This window comes from Hypanus sabinus, chromosome 2, assembly GCF_030144855.1.
Source record: "Hypanus sabinus isolate sHypSab1 chromosome 2, sHypSab1.hap1, whole genome shotgun sequence".
Classification (NCBI taxonomy): Eukaryota; Metazoa; Chordata; class Chondrichthyes; order Myliobatiformes; family Dasyatidae; genus Hypanus; species Hypanus sabinus.
Genome location: NC_082707.1, coordinates 42,880,832 through 42,896,343, shown reverse-complemented (window position 1 = coordinate 42,896,343; position 15,512 = coordinate 42,880,832). Strand labels below are relative to the sequence as shown.

The 15,512-nt window shown below is 36.6% G+C and overlaps 1 protein-coding gene across 3 annotated transcripts in view; it reads left to right on the top strand.

Moving 5' to 3' along the window:
* The window catches only part of dcun1d1 (DCN1, defective in cullin neddylation 1, domain containing 1 (S. cerevisiae)), an 80,524-nt gene extending 65,606 nt beyond the window's left edge, over positions 1-14,918 (top strand). For all 3 annotated transcript variants that reach the window (XM_059944887.1, XM_059944875.1, XM_059944881.1), the window contains 4 exons: positions 2,867-2,997; positions 8,278-8,360; positions 12,509-12,605; positions 13,697-14,918. In XM_059944887.1, coding sequence (XP_059800870.1) covers positions 2,867-2,997; positions 8,278-8,360; positions 12,509-12,605; positions 13,697-13,776 — 391 coding nt within the window. In that variant the 3' untranslated portion in view covers positions 13,777-14,918. The remainder of the gene's footprint in view (positions 1-2,866; positions 2,998-8,277; positions 8,361-12,508; positions 12,606-13,696) is intronic.
* The last annotated feature ends 594 nt before the right edge of the window (positions 14,919-15,512 follow it).

The following is a 15,512-nucleotide window of genomic DNA, read 5'->3' as shown; positions in this document are numbered from 1 at the left end:
GGTCATGTCCTACTTTACATAATTATTGGAAGGACATATTTGCTACCATTTCCTCAATTTGGAATATTGATTTACAACCTCATTTTATCACTGCAATTTTTGGTATACCAAATGAAGATGATAGTCGATTCTCCCCTTCAATTAGACGAATGATTGCCTTTGTAATATTAATGGCCAGGAGATCTATATTACAAAATTGGAAAGAAGTAAATCCTCCTACCACATTTCAATGGTTCTCTCAAACTATTTCTTGTTTAAGTTTAGAAAAAATTAGAAGTACTATTTTTGATTCATCAATTAAATTTGAAGAAACTTAGGGACCGTTCATTCGACATTTTCATATGAATTAATTTGACTTCTTCCAGACCTCTACTCTTATTATTCTTGTTCTGGTATGGAGTTCCAGAGTTTTTTGACACTATCATATACTTATAAACTATTATTATTGCCCATGTTAGTTTAGGTTTATTTTTTTATTATTTCTTTAAATATACATTTTTTCTTATATTTTACATTTTTTTTCTTTTGATGATTATCTTTAATCTTTTCATGTATAATCAATATAGATTAGATTGATATTGTATGATCCTTTTTCACTGATAGTTTAATAAGATATTGTTATCTTGGTACCAACTCAATTTCAAATCTATTGTATTCATAACATATGTAATATAATATTATGTTATGTTTTTTAAAAAAAACTAATAAAAAGATTGAAAAAGAAAGATGTGCGATTCATTTTTCAGAAACGAAACATTCAGCTGTGTTCTTGAAGTATTGTTTTGCTCTCATTTAGTTTAATTGAAACAACAAATGTGGATTTTGACCCAGCCAAGTTTATTACTAACTAAAATTTGTTGATAATCTTGGCAATCTATACTGAAGATAGATACACGCCTCTGCTTATGAAAGCTTGCATGCACATTTGATAAATCCTGCACCTATCCAATTTATGTATAAAGAACAGAATGCAAATTTGGAAGTATCACACTTTGCTTTTCCTTCCTCTTTTAGACTTCTCACTTTCTGCCTTAATTTTATTTGTCTTTAGCGGTGGAAGGAATTGAAATTGCACAAGTTTGTACTTCATGTTTACTTTATTAGCATCGCTGTAGCATAAAACCAGTCAAGAGAGATCTGTAAAAAACACAAAATGCTGGCAGAACTCAGCAGGCCAGACAGCATCTATGGGAGGAGGTAGTGACGACGTTTCGGGCTGAAACCCTTCATCAGGAGTAAAGTAACATGGGATGGTCGAGGGGGGATAAGAAGTGGGGGGAGGAATAAAGTAGAGAGCTGGGAAGTGATAGGCTGGAGGGAAATGGGCTAGGGGGAAGGCGGAGAGTTATGGGAAATAAAAGAAAGAAAGGTAGGGCTGGGGGGAGAGATTATAGTGAGGGGGGAAAAAGAGAGAGAAAGAGAACCAGACTAAAATAATAGATAGGGTTGGGGTTAAGGGTGGGGGGGGGCAAGGGTATCAATGGAGGTCTGTGAGTTGGATGTTCATGCCGGCAGGAAGGAGGCTACCTAGGCAGGAGATAAGGTGTTGCTCCATCGACCTGCGTGTGGCCTCATCTTGACGGTAGAGGAGGCCATGGACAGACATGTCGGAGTGGGAGTGGTCTGTGGAACTGAAGTGTGTGGCCACAGGGAGATCCCGCCACTACTGGAGGACTGAGAGCCGGCGTTTGGCGAAACGGTCTCCCCGTCTGCGGCGGGTCTCCCCAATGTATAAATGGCCTCATCGGGAGCACCGGATACAGTATATCACCCCAGTTGACTCGCAGGTGAAGTGGTGCCTCACCTGAAAGGACTGTCTGGGGCCTGGGATGGTGGTGAGGGAAGAAGTGTGGGGGCAGGTGTAACACTTCTTCCGTTTGCAGGGATGAGTGCCCAGAGGGAGGTCGGTGGGGAGGGATGGGGGAATGAATGGACAAGGGAGTCACGTAGGGAGCGATCCCTGTGGAAAGCTGAGAGTGGGGGGGGGAGGGGAAGATGTGGCTGGTGGTGGGATTACGTAGGAGGTGGCGGAAGTTACTGAGGATTATATGTTGGATCTGTAGGCTGGTAGGGTGATAGGTGAGGACCAGGGGGACTATCCCTGGTGGGCTGGTGGGGGGATGGGGTGAGGGCAGAGGTGCGTGAAATACGGGAGACGCGATGGAGGGCAGAGTTGATAGTGGACAAAGGGAAGCCCCTTTCTTTAAAAACTGAAGACATCTCTTTTGTCCTAGAATGGAAGGCCTCATCCTGAGAGCAGATGCGGCGGAGGCAGAGGAATTGAGAGAAAGGGATAGCATTTTTGCAGGAGACAGGGTGGGAGGAGGAATAGTCTAGGTAGCTGTGGGAGTTAGTGGATTTGTAGTAGACGTCGGTGGATAGCTCCTCCCATGGATGCTGTCTGGCCTGCTGAGTTCTGCCAGCACTTTGTGTTTTTTATTTATTTCTAGCATCTGCAGATTCACTCTTGTTGCAAGAGAAATTTGTAATTCATTTGTTATTTTAAGTTAACTTCTGATAGTCTGAGGGCTTATGAAAGTTCCTGGGACCTTGTGTTGCTCAGAAACTGAATTTCAGTTTTTTTTTGCATTCTTCATCCTGACATGTTGTCCTTTTGGTAATAATGTAAATTGTTCTTTTAAAGTTGATAAACAAGAAAAAGCTAAATGATTTGATCCTTCTCTGATAATTCATTTTACAACAAAAGGAGGAAAAGTAAGTATTAAATTGGGCTTATCAAAGTCAAATGAAGGTATTAGGATTTTATGATGAAGGGTAGAATGAGAGAAATTTAATATGAAAGTAGGAATAGACAAAGCATTGACTGTTACGATACACTGTTAAAAATAATGTTTCTCTTATTAAGGTGTGACAGCATAGAAAAACTGAAGGTTCTACTGCCTAAATTGGAACTAGAATTAAAAGATCAAGCAAAGTTTAAGGACTTTTACCAGTTCACGTTCAGCTTTGCAAAGAACCCAGGCCAAAAGGGCTTAGGTAAGTTCAATTTAAAAGATACATTGACTTTTCAAAAAATTCAGTAATGCAGCCTTTTATTGGAAAGAAAAAATCCTAAGAGAATACAGAATTGCACTGTGATTGAGATGTGATTTTGGAATCACATGATTAATTTTATTGTGCTTAAGCAGAACCTGCTTGATTATATAGGGCAGGAAATGTCACAGGACATGTTTCTAACAATTTATAGGTATATGTTGCAAACATGTGTTTTGGTATTTTGGTAATTATGGTTACTTGACTTGGCAATATTGGAAGATAAATTTAATGAAGTTACTATTTTCTTTACTTTTCTAACTTTGTCCAGGACACCATTTAAAATTGGTTAAGCAGTGATATTTTGAAAATCAAATTTTGTGGTGTTTTGTTAAATTCTGGAACTTCTACATGTATGGTTAGTTTTCACCAAAACATTGGCAACAGCTGCCACTTTTGTAAATTATATGAAATTTTATAAGATTTCTGTATTTTGAGTCCATATCAACATGAATAAAGCAGCATAAATTTATCACAGAACAAATCATATTGCAAAAACACCTCCCGCCCATCACTTTTGGGCTGTTATTCTTTGTATCATATTTATCAAGAATAGAATAATTTGAAAACTACTGTTTATATTAATGCCAACAAGTGTGGGGTGCTGCACTTCAGAAGGATGTACCAGGGTAGGTCTTACACAGAGAATGGTACGGCACTGAGGAGTATGGTAGAAAGAGAGATCTGGGAATACAGGTCCATAATTGATTGAAAGTGGTGTCACAGGTAGATGTGGTTGTAAAGAAAGCTTTTGGCAGATTTGCCTTCATGAATCAATGTATTGAGTACAGGAGATGTGATGTTGAAATTGTATAAGACTTAGGTGAGCCCTAATTTGGAGTATTGTGTGCAGCTTTGGTCACCTACCTACCAGAAAGATATAAACCAGGTTGAAAGAGTACAGGTTGAAATTTACAAGGATGTTGGTAGAACTGGAGGTCCTGATTTTTAAGGAAAGATCAAATAGGATAGGACTTTATTCCTTGAAACGTAGAAGACGGGAGATTTGACAGAGGTGTATGAAACTGAGTATTAAATAGGGTAAACGCAAGCAGGCTTTTTCCGCAGATGAGACTACAACCGGATGTAATGAGCTAGGACAAAAGGTGAAAAGTCTAAGGAGAACATGAGGGGAATTTTCTTCACTCGGAGGGTTGAGAGAGTTTGGAATGAGCTGCCAGCACAAGTGGAACACATCAGCTCGCCAACTCGATTTCAATGTGTAAGAGAAATTTGGATGGGAGTGGCATGGAGGACTATGGTCCTGGTACAGGACAATGGGAGTAGGTGGTTTAAATGGTGTGGCATGGACTAGATGGGCCAAAGGGCCTGTGCTGTACTTTTCTATGACTCTAATATTGAATTTGGGTACTTTACCTGTAGCAGATATTGCCTCACTGAATATTACAGCAGTTTGGCATATAGGAAATTGTGCAACAAGAACCAATTAATTTGTGGAGCAGAGAACTAGCCTTTACACATTTTAGGTTTCACTCTTGGACACCCATTTAGGAGAAGGTCTTTCAACCAAATTGATAACTAGGATACACATCCCTTGTTAACTCCCTTCTGGACTTCAACAAAAGACTTCCAGGGATCTATAAATATTTACTGAGCTTTTAATAGCAATTTTAGTGAAGTACTCCTTTATCCATGTTGACATAATGGTAAATACCCAGAAGTAGTAAGAATAGATTTGAAATTGAGGAATGGCATTTTCTTTTGGAATTAGACCACACGAATGTGATATTCCAGGCTCTTATCCAGCTGTTTCATTACTTCAGAGGTCATGTAAACTCAAGCTAGTGTAAACCCATCCTTCTAATCTATTTGCCCACAGTCTGAAAAATCTCCCCAAATATATCTGCACCCTATTTATTTCCATGTCTGCAGACAACACAGCAAATCTAAAGGAAGCTTGGCTGCCAGATAATGAGGAATAGGGAGGAGTGTGGAGGCAGACCCGCAGGACCTTCACAGGCAGCAGAATTCAAGAGGGGCAGAGCTAATTTTTCAAAGGTATAATCATAGCTTAACTAGCAAATATTTAAAAATAGAGTGATTACAATTTTATGGCTCTACAAAATTGGCATGTGACATTAAATTAATTTGAGGTTTTTATTTTAATCCTCCTTGTGATCTTTGCACACAAAATTACTACATTAATCAATTGACAGGAAAAGAGAAAATGTTGGAAATGTACCAAAAGCCCTTCAACTGTAAAGAGAAGAGGCACGTTCAAGATTTGTTTGAGATAACCTTGTCACAACTGATTCAGATGAACATGTGGATTGCAAAACTGTTTGGATTTGATTTATGCGTTGATTCTTCCACTTCCATCAACTGTGAGATTAACGCTGGAATTAGTCATGCGCTGAAACTGCATACAAATAGTTAAAGATTCCTTTAAAAGGTTGATTTTTCATAATTTCTTGATTTTAAAAAAGAAAAAAATTTGCTGCTGAAATACTAATGCACAAGTTGAAATGTCAGTTAATCTGAATTTGAAAGAACTTTGATATATGACAACTTGGAATGATCTGTACAGGAGAAAAATGTTTGATTGCAGAAGCAATGTGCCTTGACACCAAACTTTATTATGCTCTGTAATAAGCATTTTGTCATTTCATTGGCCTACATTTTTAATTGAAAATCCTAGATATAACGTGGAAGTACAATTTAAAAAAAAAAGTCTTGTTTTGATTGGTTAGAGGAAAGAGATGGTAGTGCCTAAGTCTTTTTCCCTGGCAGGATGGTAAATGTGGAATATACTTCAGTCTCTGTTTTACCCAGTGATGAAAGGTTCACCAAGAGTAGATGTTTACCAATTTGACTTAAACTTGGAATCTATTAAATCAGTGTTTCTACAATTAAAATTCCTTATCTTTTTTTTACAGAAAAATCATGTGACTGTAAAATAAGCTTAAGTTAACATTGGCAATAATGCCATTGTTCATGCAGTGTGAATGTTGTACACCCTCCATTAATGTACTGTATTTGTATTCTGGTATGCTTTGAATGAAGGAATGTGATCATTCTCTTATGACTTCTAACTGGGTCAAACAGCATGGGGATAAAGTATCCTTTAAGTACAAGGATAAGGCAGTAACTGCAAATCTTTATGGTAAATTCATAGCCTCTTGGGTGGCTAAAGAAAATCATTAGGATATCCCTCCTTCCTTCTATTTGTGGGATGCATTCTGTAAATTTTGCATTGTTTGATTTCATTGCAAGTGAAAAAGAAATGTGTACCTTTTTGGAGAAGCCAAAATGTTCTATCTTAGAGGCTAGCATTTTATGGAGGACTGAACATTCTGGAGACTGATGTTTACATTATTTATATTTTGAGCTTCAGATATAAAATACTAAGGTGTATTGTTTTATTACCAAAATACAATGACATAAGGTTCTAATATACACATTAGTTAATGGTGAATTCTGATATTCCAGAAAAAATGAACCTATTCTACAATTTTGCAATGCATTAATAATAAATTAAGATTAAAGAATTGAGTTAGGCTGATACAGTTTCTAGCAGCTTAATGTTATAGTCCAAAACAATTTGCAAGTTAGTGCATGGGTTGCAAAGAATAATTATGATCTGAAGTAGGTTGAAGACCCAGATGTGATGTAGAAAAAGTAGCGTGAACTGTAAATTAAATGTGGCCTTAATATGTGAATGCTCAATACACCAACAAGCTTATTAGAACCTTAATCAAGTCAAAAAGGATCTAGTGCTTTTTTAGTGTATAGGATGAATAAACTATTCTTGGGCTTCCAGCTGGGTACAGGTATCAGTTATAACTGTTTTATGACAAACTACCATCTTCGTCAGGGATTATCCCTGGGCATGTGGTATTTATAGCCCTGTCATCTGGCCCTCCTCATTGGTTAGTCCTCATCCAATCAGGTTTCCAAATTCTAGTTCTTACTTGGAGCGAGACCTTCTTTTCGGTTAAAGTTCATTTCCTCTAGTCTTATTTTATTGGCTTCCTTCACCAGGCAGCCCCAAAAGCCATTGGCACAATGCAGTAGTATTGTGCCGTCAAAGTCAATCCTGTGGCCATTGCAAATGCAACGTTTTGCTACCACTGATTTCTCCAGGTAACCCAAATGGATACACACCTGTATTCCAAACTTTCCTGTAAGACCAGAGGGGAAAACAAAAGACAAAGGTCTTGCACTTAGTAAGAACGGGAATTCGATAGTAAACAAGGTGGGATAGCAGAACCCTGATTGGATGAAGACTAACCAATCAGGAGGGACAGACAACGGGGGTATAAATACCACTGACTAGACATGCCCAGGCACTATCCCTGACAAAGATTTTCTCAAAACATCGTTTAAAATCGATACCTGTACCTGACTGGAAGCTTCAGAAGAGTTTATTCTTTAAACTTGCCATTGTACTTAAGTAACAAAACTTAGTGTAAAAGATAGAAAGTACTTGTATTAAACTTCTTCATCTCAAAAGATTTTCATAAAGAGGGGATGTAGTTATGAGTTGGAAAACAGATCTGTTAATTAATTGTTGATGTTAATAAAGCAACGTGGCAAAATTAAATACAATTAGAACTTTCAAGTACATAGCAATAAAGGCAAAGACTAGATCGCTATCAAAACTATTTTCCTCTTTCTGCTAATGACCATTTTCAGTTTTGTTCTGTCATTTCCATTTGATTTTATGATGCTTTGACATTTGGTGTACTGTGTTTTCACTCACCCATGCCTCTTTGGTTTGGGTTGTGTAGTATTAGGTTCATACTGAATTGCTTTGTATTTTTTATCCAGAAGGAAAATGTATATTTTAAAAAAGTGAGCATCTCCCTTTATAACATTGATGTTAAAGGGGCCATCAAGTCATGTATGATTTCTTGCAAAATATTTGGCTTTAATCAAATGCTTAATTAAACAGTATTACCTGTGTGTGTGAGGCTGGTTGGGGTTTTAGCCACCGTTATTACATTTTAAGATACCTTACTATATCTGCAGGCATTTTTCTACTGATCAGAATGTTGAGACAAGACTGTCTCAGATTCCCTTAGTTATTTTTCCATCCCTTTTGATAAACTATAATTATAATAACTGCACCAAATTAAAGAAAATGTATACAAGAATGGAAAATAAAACAACTATAACACAATGTATAACTTTCAACTTTGGGTGCGGTTATTTAAAATTTCCAGTAGCTGCTGAAGATGTACTGAATATTTTATTTTCCAGATTTAGAAATGGCCATTGCTTACTGGAATTTAGTACTTGCTGGGCGATTCAAATTCTTAGATCTATGGAATAAATTTTTATTGGTAAGTACAAGTATCGAAGTTTCCAGCCTGATTCTGATTTGTTTGTATTTGAAAGTTGATGTTTCTCTGGGAAAATCCTGAAGAAATTAAATGTAGTTTATGTAATGTAGCTATCAGGCTGCAATCAAAATACCAGAGCTCAGTTGTCTCATTTGTGCCTTTCCTGCCTCTCTAAAAGTTATCTAATTTTAACAATTCCCTTGCTTACTGCATTTAAGTTCTTCCTTTTTAAAACATGTATTCACTTCCCTTGGTCAGTAATTATTGATTTTGCATATTAGTTTTTTAATATCCAAAAGATGCTCTGTGTTAATAGAATTTGGCCTAACTTTGCCCTATAGTCATAAGTTTAAAATTCTTTATTTTGCTTATTGGCACACTAGCTGGTAGGAAATTGTTGTTTTACTTGATAAAAAATGTCCTTATCCTACATGATATCTCTTTGTGTTTATAATTTAATTTCTTAACCCTTGCCTACCCATCATTTAGTAATTTTATGTCGTGCTGAATAACATCTCATATTGTACATGGAAGCCAATTATGCTGACCATTTTAATCCCATATCCCCTGAGAACTCTATTTCCTACTCTTGTGTCAAAACATGCTGGTTGGTAAGTAACTAATTAATGTAAATTACCCCAGTGAATGTAGTGATAGGAGATATAGAAATATATTTAAGAAACCTGAAGGAGCTGCAGCTGTTATGTTTCTGCCTTATGTGAAAGGACAAACAACTCAGTGTTGGCCACTAGTGTTAAATTCAAATGGGCATGATATACGATTGTTAAATGAAGCAGAAAGCCAGCAGATTAGAAGCAGTTTAAATTTCAGCAAAGGAGGGTTTAAAAACAAAAAAAAAGTGTACAAATTAGAATGAAAGTAAACTTGCGGGGAATGTAAAAGTGCACCATAAAAGTTTCTACGAATGTTTGGGAAGATAACAATTAGTAAAGACAAGTGCAGCTTCCCTGCAGTCAGAAGTGGGAGAAAATTTCTGTCCACTTCTGTGAAGACAGAACCAGATGAACCTACGAGAGTGACAGAGAACGGAAAGTCCAATGAGCCAAGGAACTAACAGAAATTAGTATCGGGAAGAAAATAGTGCTGAGAAAATTGGTTCCTGAAGGCAAATAAATCCCAGAGCTAAATAATTTGCATGCTAGAGCACTGAAAGAGGCAGCTGTATTAATAGTGTTTACATTTGTTATTATTTTTCAGACTGCTATAATTATGCTATTGTTCTTGTAGATTGACGTTTAGTGAAACACAGTCTTGCCATTTAAAAGTGAGAATAATTGGGTAACCAGAGTGCCAAGCGTAACGTTAACAATATACAGAAAGCTAAAGGTATAACAGGACAGTTGTAAAATATCAGTGGGATTCAACAATGTTAAACGTGGATTTCTGAAAAGGAAATCTAGTTTGGCAAACATACTTGGGGATGTAACTAAGAAAAGGAGAGAGAACCAACAGATCTGATAGTAACCAGGCCTGGATTGACAGTTGGCAAGTATTATTTGCACTATATAAGTGCAAAACAATGACAATATCTAAAAAGAGAAAATCCATCTATAATCCCCTGACAATAATGTTACCATCACTGAATTTCCCACTATCAATAGGCTGAGAGTTACAAACGCACCTGGAAAGCATGACCTGAGAGGTCGGTTGAAGCTGGATTATTGACAGCATTTAAGAAGTGCATTATATAAACTCATGAATTAGAAAATTATAGAACAGGTGCTGGGCAATGGGGTTCGTATGGAAGGGTGCCCACTGGTTGGCATGAATGTGATGGGTTGAATGGCCTGTTTCTGTGCTGTATAATTCTATGATTCTTTAAAGATAAAGATTAGCTTTATTTGTCACATGCACATTGACAACACACTGAAATGCATCATTTTTGCGTCAACAACCAACATAGTCTGATTGTGCAGGGGGCAGCCCACGAGTATTGCCACACTTCTGGTCCAACGTGGCATATCTGCAACTCATAACCCTAATTATAGGTCTTTGGAATTTGGGAGAAAACCTGAGCACTCAGCAGAATCCCACGCTGTCACAAGGAGGATGTACAAACACCTTACAGAAGGTGGCAGGAATTGAACCTTGATTAGTGATCTCTGGTGCTGTAAAGTGATGTGCTAACTACTACGCTGTCCTGCTGGCTAAACTGGCTAAACAAGAACAATAGCATAATCTATAGCAGTCTGAAAATGATGACAAATGCAAACACTATTAATACGGCTGCCTCTTTCAGTGACCCCTATTAGTTACACCATCTCAATATGCAAATATCTAATCAGTCAATCACGTGGCATAAAAGCATGCAGACATGGCCAAGAACTTCAGTTGTTCAGAATGGGGGTTAGAATTGTGATTTAAGTGACTTTGGACTGTGGAATTGACTGTTGGTGCCTGATGGGCTGGTTTGAATATCTCAGAAACTGCTGATCTGCTGGGATTTTCAAGCACAACAATCTTCAGAGTTTGCTGAGATTGGTGTAGAAAAACACAAACAAAAAAAATCCAGTGAGTGTCAGTTCTGTGGATGAAATTGCCTTGTTAGAGAGGTCAGAGAAGAATGGCCAGTTGACAAGGCAACAGCAAGTCAAATAATCACACATTACTACAGTGATGTGCAGAAGAGCATCTGAGTGCATGACATGTCAGACTTTGAAGTGGTTGGGCTACAGCAGCAAGACAGCAAACATACCTCCCGTACTAGGGACTGAGTATAGATCGTGAATAGTGGGGTCTTGAGTACCAATACCTGCAGTACCACAATTATCAGTTTATCTACCTGAGAAGGATGTGTTTATTCTTATATCTTCTAATCCCATGAATTCTAACTTTGATTAATGTCATGGGACCTTATTTCAAAGATTTTTAAGAATCTCATTGTACCTCAGACTCTGGTTCTTCATCTATTCTTCTAATCACATCCTCAAAAAGCTTCAATTCATTAATCAGCCTTTATTTTCCTTTCATAAGTTTAAGGTAAATGCCTAATATTACTTCCTAAATGTCTTGGTATAATGCTGGTGATTGAAGATCTCAGCATTTTCTCAACTATTGATGTCAGAGTAACAGGTTAATGGGTCCCTATTTTCTCGCACTTTCTGAAATAGTGTGGCCCTGCTTACTGCCATCAAATCTGCAGAGACCATTTCAAAATCTATAAAAATTTTGAACATGCTAACCATTAGTGCATCACTATTTCACTAGACAGTGTGCATCCTCAGCTTCTTTAGATTTATCAGTTTATGAGCTCATTAACCTTTTCTTTACTAATTTCTTTTCCTCTTGCTCTGGATGCTTGGTTCTCTAATATTTAGAGCAGTTTGTCCTGCATGAAATGGATATTATTTATTTAATTCCTCTGGCAAAACAACCATAAATTGAAACCTACTCAATAAGCAATAGTATAATATTAAGTTGATCTGTGCTCTCCTCTAATGATGCTGGTTTATGCGTACACTTATTTGCCCAACACTTTTGCCTATTCAAAATGTATCCTGTAAACATTTTGACTTCATGGTTTATTGATCATAAATTAAAATAAAACTAGTTTTGAATTAATTTCACTATCATTTTTAAACTAAATATCCTTACAAATTAGGACTCGGGATTAGTACTGAAACACTATTGTTCCTTCCAGTTTGTGAGATGGCTTCATTGCTAACTGATAATTTGTATTTAGCATCATTCAGAGGTTTGGGTGGCGGCAACTTTATTCTTGTTGTAAAATGAATATATCCATTCTGTCAAAAAATAGTGTATGTGAAATCTTGCACATTACTGCAAAATTAAAAGTAACTTAGTATAAATTGATACTGTATATTCTGATTAATATACTGTCCTAATATACTGTTGTGGCGGTCTCACTAAAGTTATAGATCTAGGTCATACAGCACAGAAATGTACCCTTTCACCAACTGTAACGTCAATTGACCACCAAGCACCCTTCTACATTTCTGGTGGATTTATGATAAGAGCGACTGTGTTTTTATTATTTATTTCAGATAGATTAGGATTAGATTACCCTGCTAAAGCTTTTGATAAATTGCAGAAAATTATTTTTGTAAATGTAATCTGATTGTGTTTTAAGACGTAATGCAATAAAAAAATGTTTCATTTGCCTGCAGGAACATCATAAAAGATCAATACCTAAAGACACCTGGAACCTTCTGTTAGACTTCAGCTGTATGATCGCTGATGACATGTCCAATTATGATGAAGAAGGTATGCATGTATGGGAGAAAAACTCAGTGGTATTTCTTTAAGCTGCTTTGAGCTGTGTGCTTATGACTCACTTGGTATTAAATCCATTAAATTTTTTAATTTGTGATTTGTGGAGTGTATTACTTGAGAGGTAAATGCCCACATTAAGATGAGGTCTTTGATTTTAAATACCAAGGGCAACTAGCTTAAACATAATTAAAAAAAAAAGGCAAATTGTATGATATAAGCTTAGTTTCATTTGTGTTAGTAAAAGTTGCTGAACTTTCAGAAGCCCACTACATTAGTTACTTTATGCTGTTTGGAGCGTAGAAAGTTGAGGGGGGACATAAAATTATGAGGGGGATAGATAGAGTTGATGTGGATTGGCTTTTTCCATTGAGAGTAGGGGAGATTCAAACAAGAGTTGAGAGTTAGGGGGCAAAAGTTCAGGGGTAACATGAGGAACTTCTTTACTCAGAGTGGTAGCTGTGTGGAATGAGCTTCCAGTAGAAGTGGTAGAGGCAGGTTTGATGTTGTCATTTAAAAAAGAATTGGATATGTATATGGACAGGAAAGGAATGGAGGGTTATGGGCTGAGTGCAGGTCAGTGGGACTAGGTGAGAGTAAGCATTCAGCACGGACTAGAAGGGCCGAGATGCTCTGTTTCCGTGCTGTTATCGTTATATGGTTTACATTATAGTGAATTCTGGGTTTATTCATTTAATTCTGGTTTGAGTTTAATTCAATGGCATAGTTGTTCAATTTAAGAGAAGTGAATTTTATTCATCTAAATATATTCTTAAATCAGAGTCAAACGAGCTAAATGTGCCAGAATTTATCTGGAACGCCTGCTGGGAAAATCAGCTTTTGTATTATGCAAGGATTGACTGTAATGCATAAAATTGCACCCTGCATCTAACTTGTGCAGGAGCTGATCTGTGAGTGCTCTCTATCATGGGCTGGTAAAAGCTCCATTTCCTTGATGTACAAGTCACTATACTCAGAATATGTGTTTGGTAGATGTTTCCATTAAGTAGTCATATTAGATGAAGTAAAATTTGTTTATTTGTAAGGATGGAAAATACATATGCAATTTTTTTGATGTGTTTCAGGAGCATGGCCAGTCCTTATTGATGACTTTGTGGAATTTGCACGACCACAAATCACTGGGACAAAAAGTACAACTGTGTAGCATTGGGAGCCTTGTTGCAGAATGTACATGATGTGTACAGAATGAAAAATACAGCAAATAATGCACAGTCATTTCACAATTAGTTACTAAAAATGCAGATCAATGGATTGAAGTGAAGATCAAACCTTTCATTCTATCTGGAGGATTGTTAACACCAAAAAGGACTTTTCTTCAATCATATCGTATTCATTTAATGGTGGTTTGGGCTTCTGTCTTAGTCAGGACCTCTATGTAATTTCATCAACAATGAGTGTGAGTTCCATCTGTATATTCTTTGGGATCCTGTACCATTCATCTTTTATTCGTTTGGAGGACTTTTCTGAAAGGATAATTTTATAGTGCTTTTTGACATCGAGCACATTGCTGCCTTCAGTTAGGAACTGAACAGCATGCTTGGACACAGGAAATCCGTATTTGAAATGGAATCAATTCAACCTTAGTACTATTTAAATTATGTAAGCAGGCAGTTAAATCATCACAGAATCTTGCTTTAGCTAATCTTTGGCCATTTTGTGTTCTATGGCAGACTTCTTGTCATAAAGTCTTATTTTTCTATGAAGACTAGATCATACTATGCCAATGTACCAAATTTGGTCCTCTTCCATAATGAACATGGAATTAGAATGGTGCAGTTGTACAATTGAGATCTGTGGTAAATACTGTTTGTTTTTTTTTTGACAAAAATAAAGTTACTCTTCCATTCCCCTTCCAATGCACTGCTTCCCTTTCCAGCTGATGTATTTTCTTAGGTTGTGTTTAAACCAAGAAGCATCTTGTCACTGTTCTGATACTGAATTTTGCAATCTTGAATTTTGCCTTCTGATGTTTGCCCTGAAAGGTATTTCCGGTTTCCTTTCCAGCTGCAAAATACAAACTATTGCTGAATTAGGTTTTGACTAAATGACTAAGTTGTTGACTGAGAAACTAAAATTGCTCTGCTCTTTTCAACTTGAGCAGGCCTTTGCCACATTTAACCTAAAGGAAAATAAGTGGTTGACCTTACCTTTTTTATATTCAATAAAAATAATGGAAACGTGACTAGAAATACCTCCGTCTTTTCGTTGGTGTTTGGAGCCATTTATTTTTCAAAGTCAAGTTAAAAATGGTCTATATTTAAAATTAAAGACAATTATTGTACACCTGCTTTGATTTTGCATCCCAGCTCAGTTCATTATGTTAACTTGACATTTATTCAGAGAGGAAGAAAGAATTGAAAATCTGTTGGTGTGAGATGGACTTTGGTGCTTGTGTGCTTAGCTTGATTTTATTACACCCTGCATGGAGTGAGCTGTAAATTAGAGGATCATGAAATGTTTTAAAGAAAACTAATCTCTAAGGTCAATGTTATGGTGAGCCTTTTATATCGTTACATTTGCTTAAAACATGTGGAATAGTCCATTTATGTAGCTATCAAAATCTGCTTATTGTAAATGGCTCCCATGTTTGTAGAATGCATTATTCAGGTGTAGAATGCATTATTCAGGTAAAAACTGAGAACTTTAGGATATTATAATCAGGATATATATCCAAAATATGAATTTCATAATTGGGCCTTCAAAAGTAATGTCCTATACTAATTTTATTTGGGATTTAAAATCATTTAATAAACTTTAACTATTCTTATGTTAAATGGCCATCTGATGCACTTGACTTAGATCCAGTTTCAACATACCTCTATGAATCCTGAACTTGTATTACATTGGTTTCTTTCATTTGTGATACTAGTGATTGCGAAT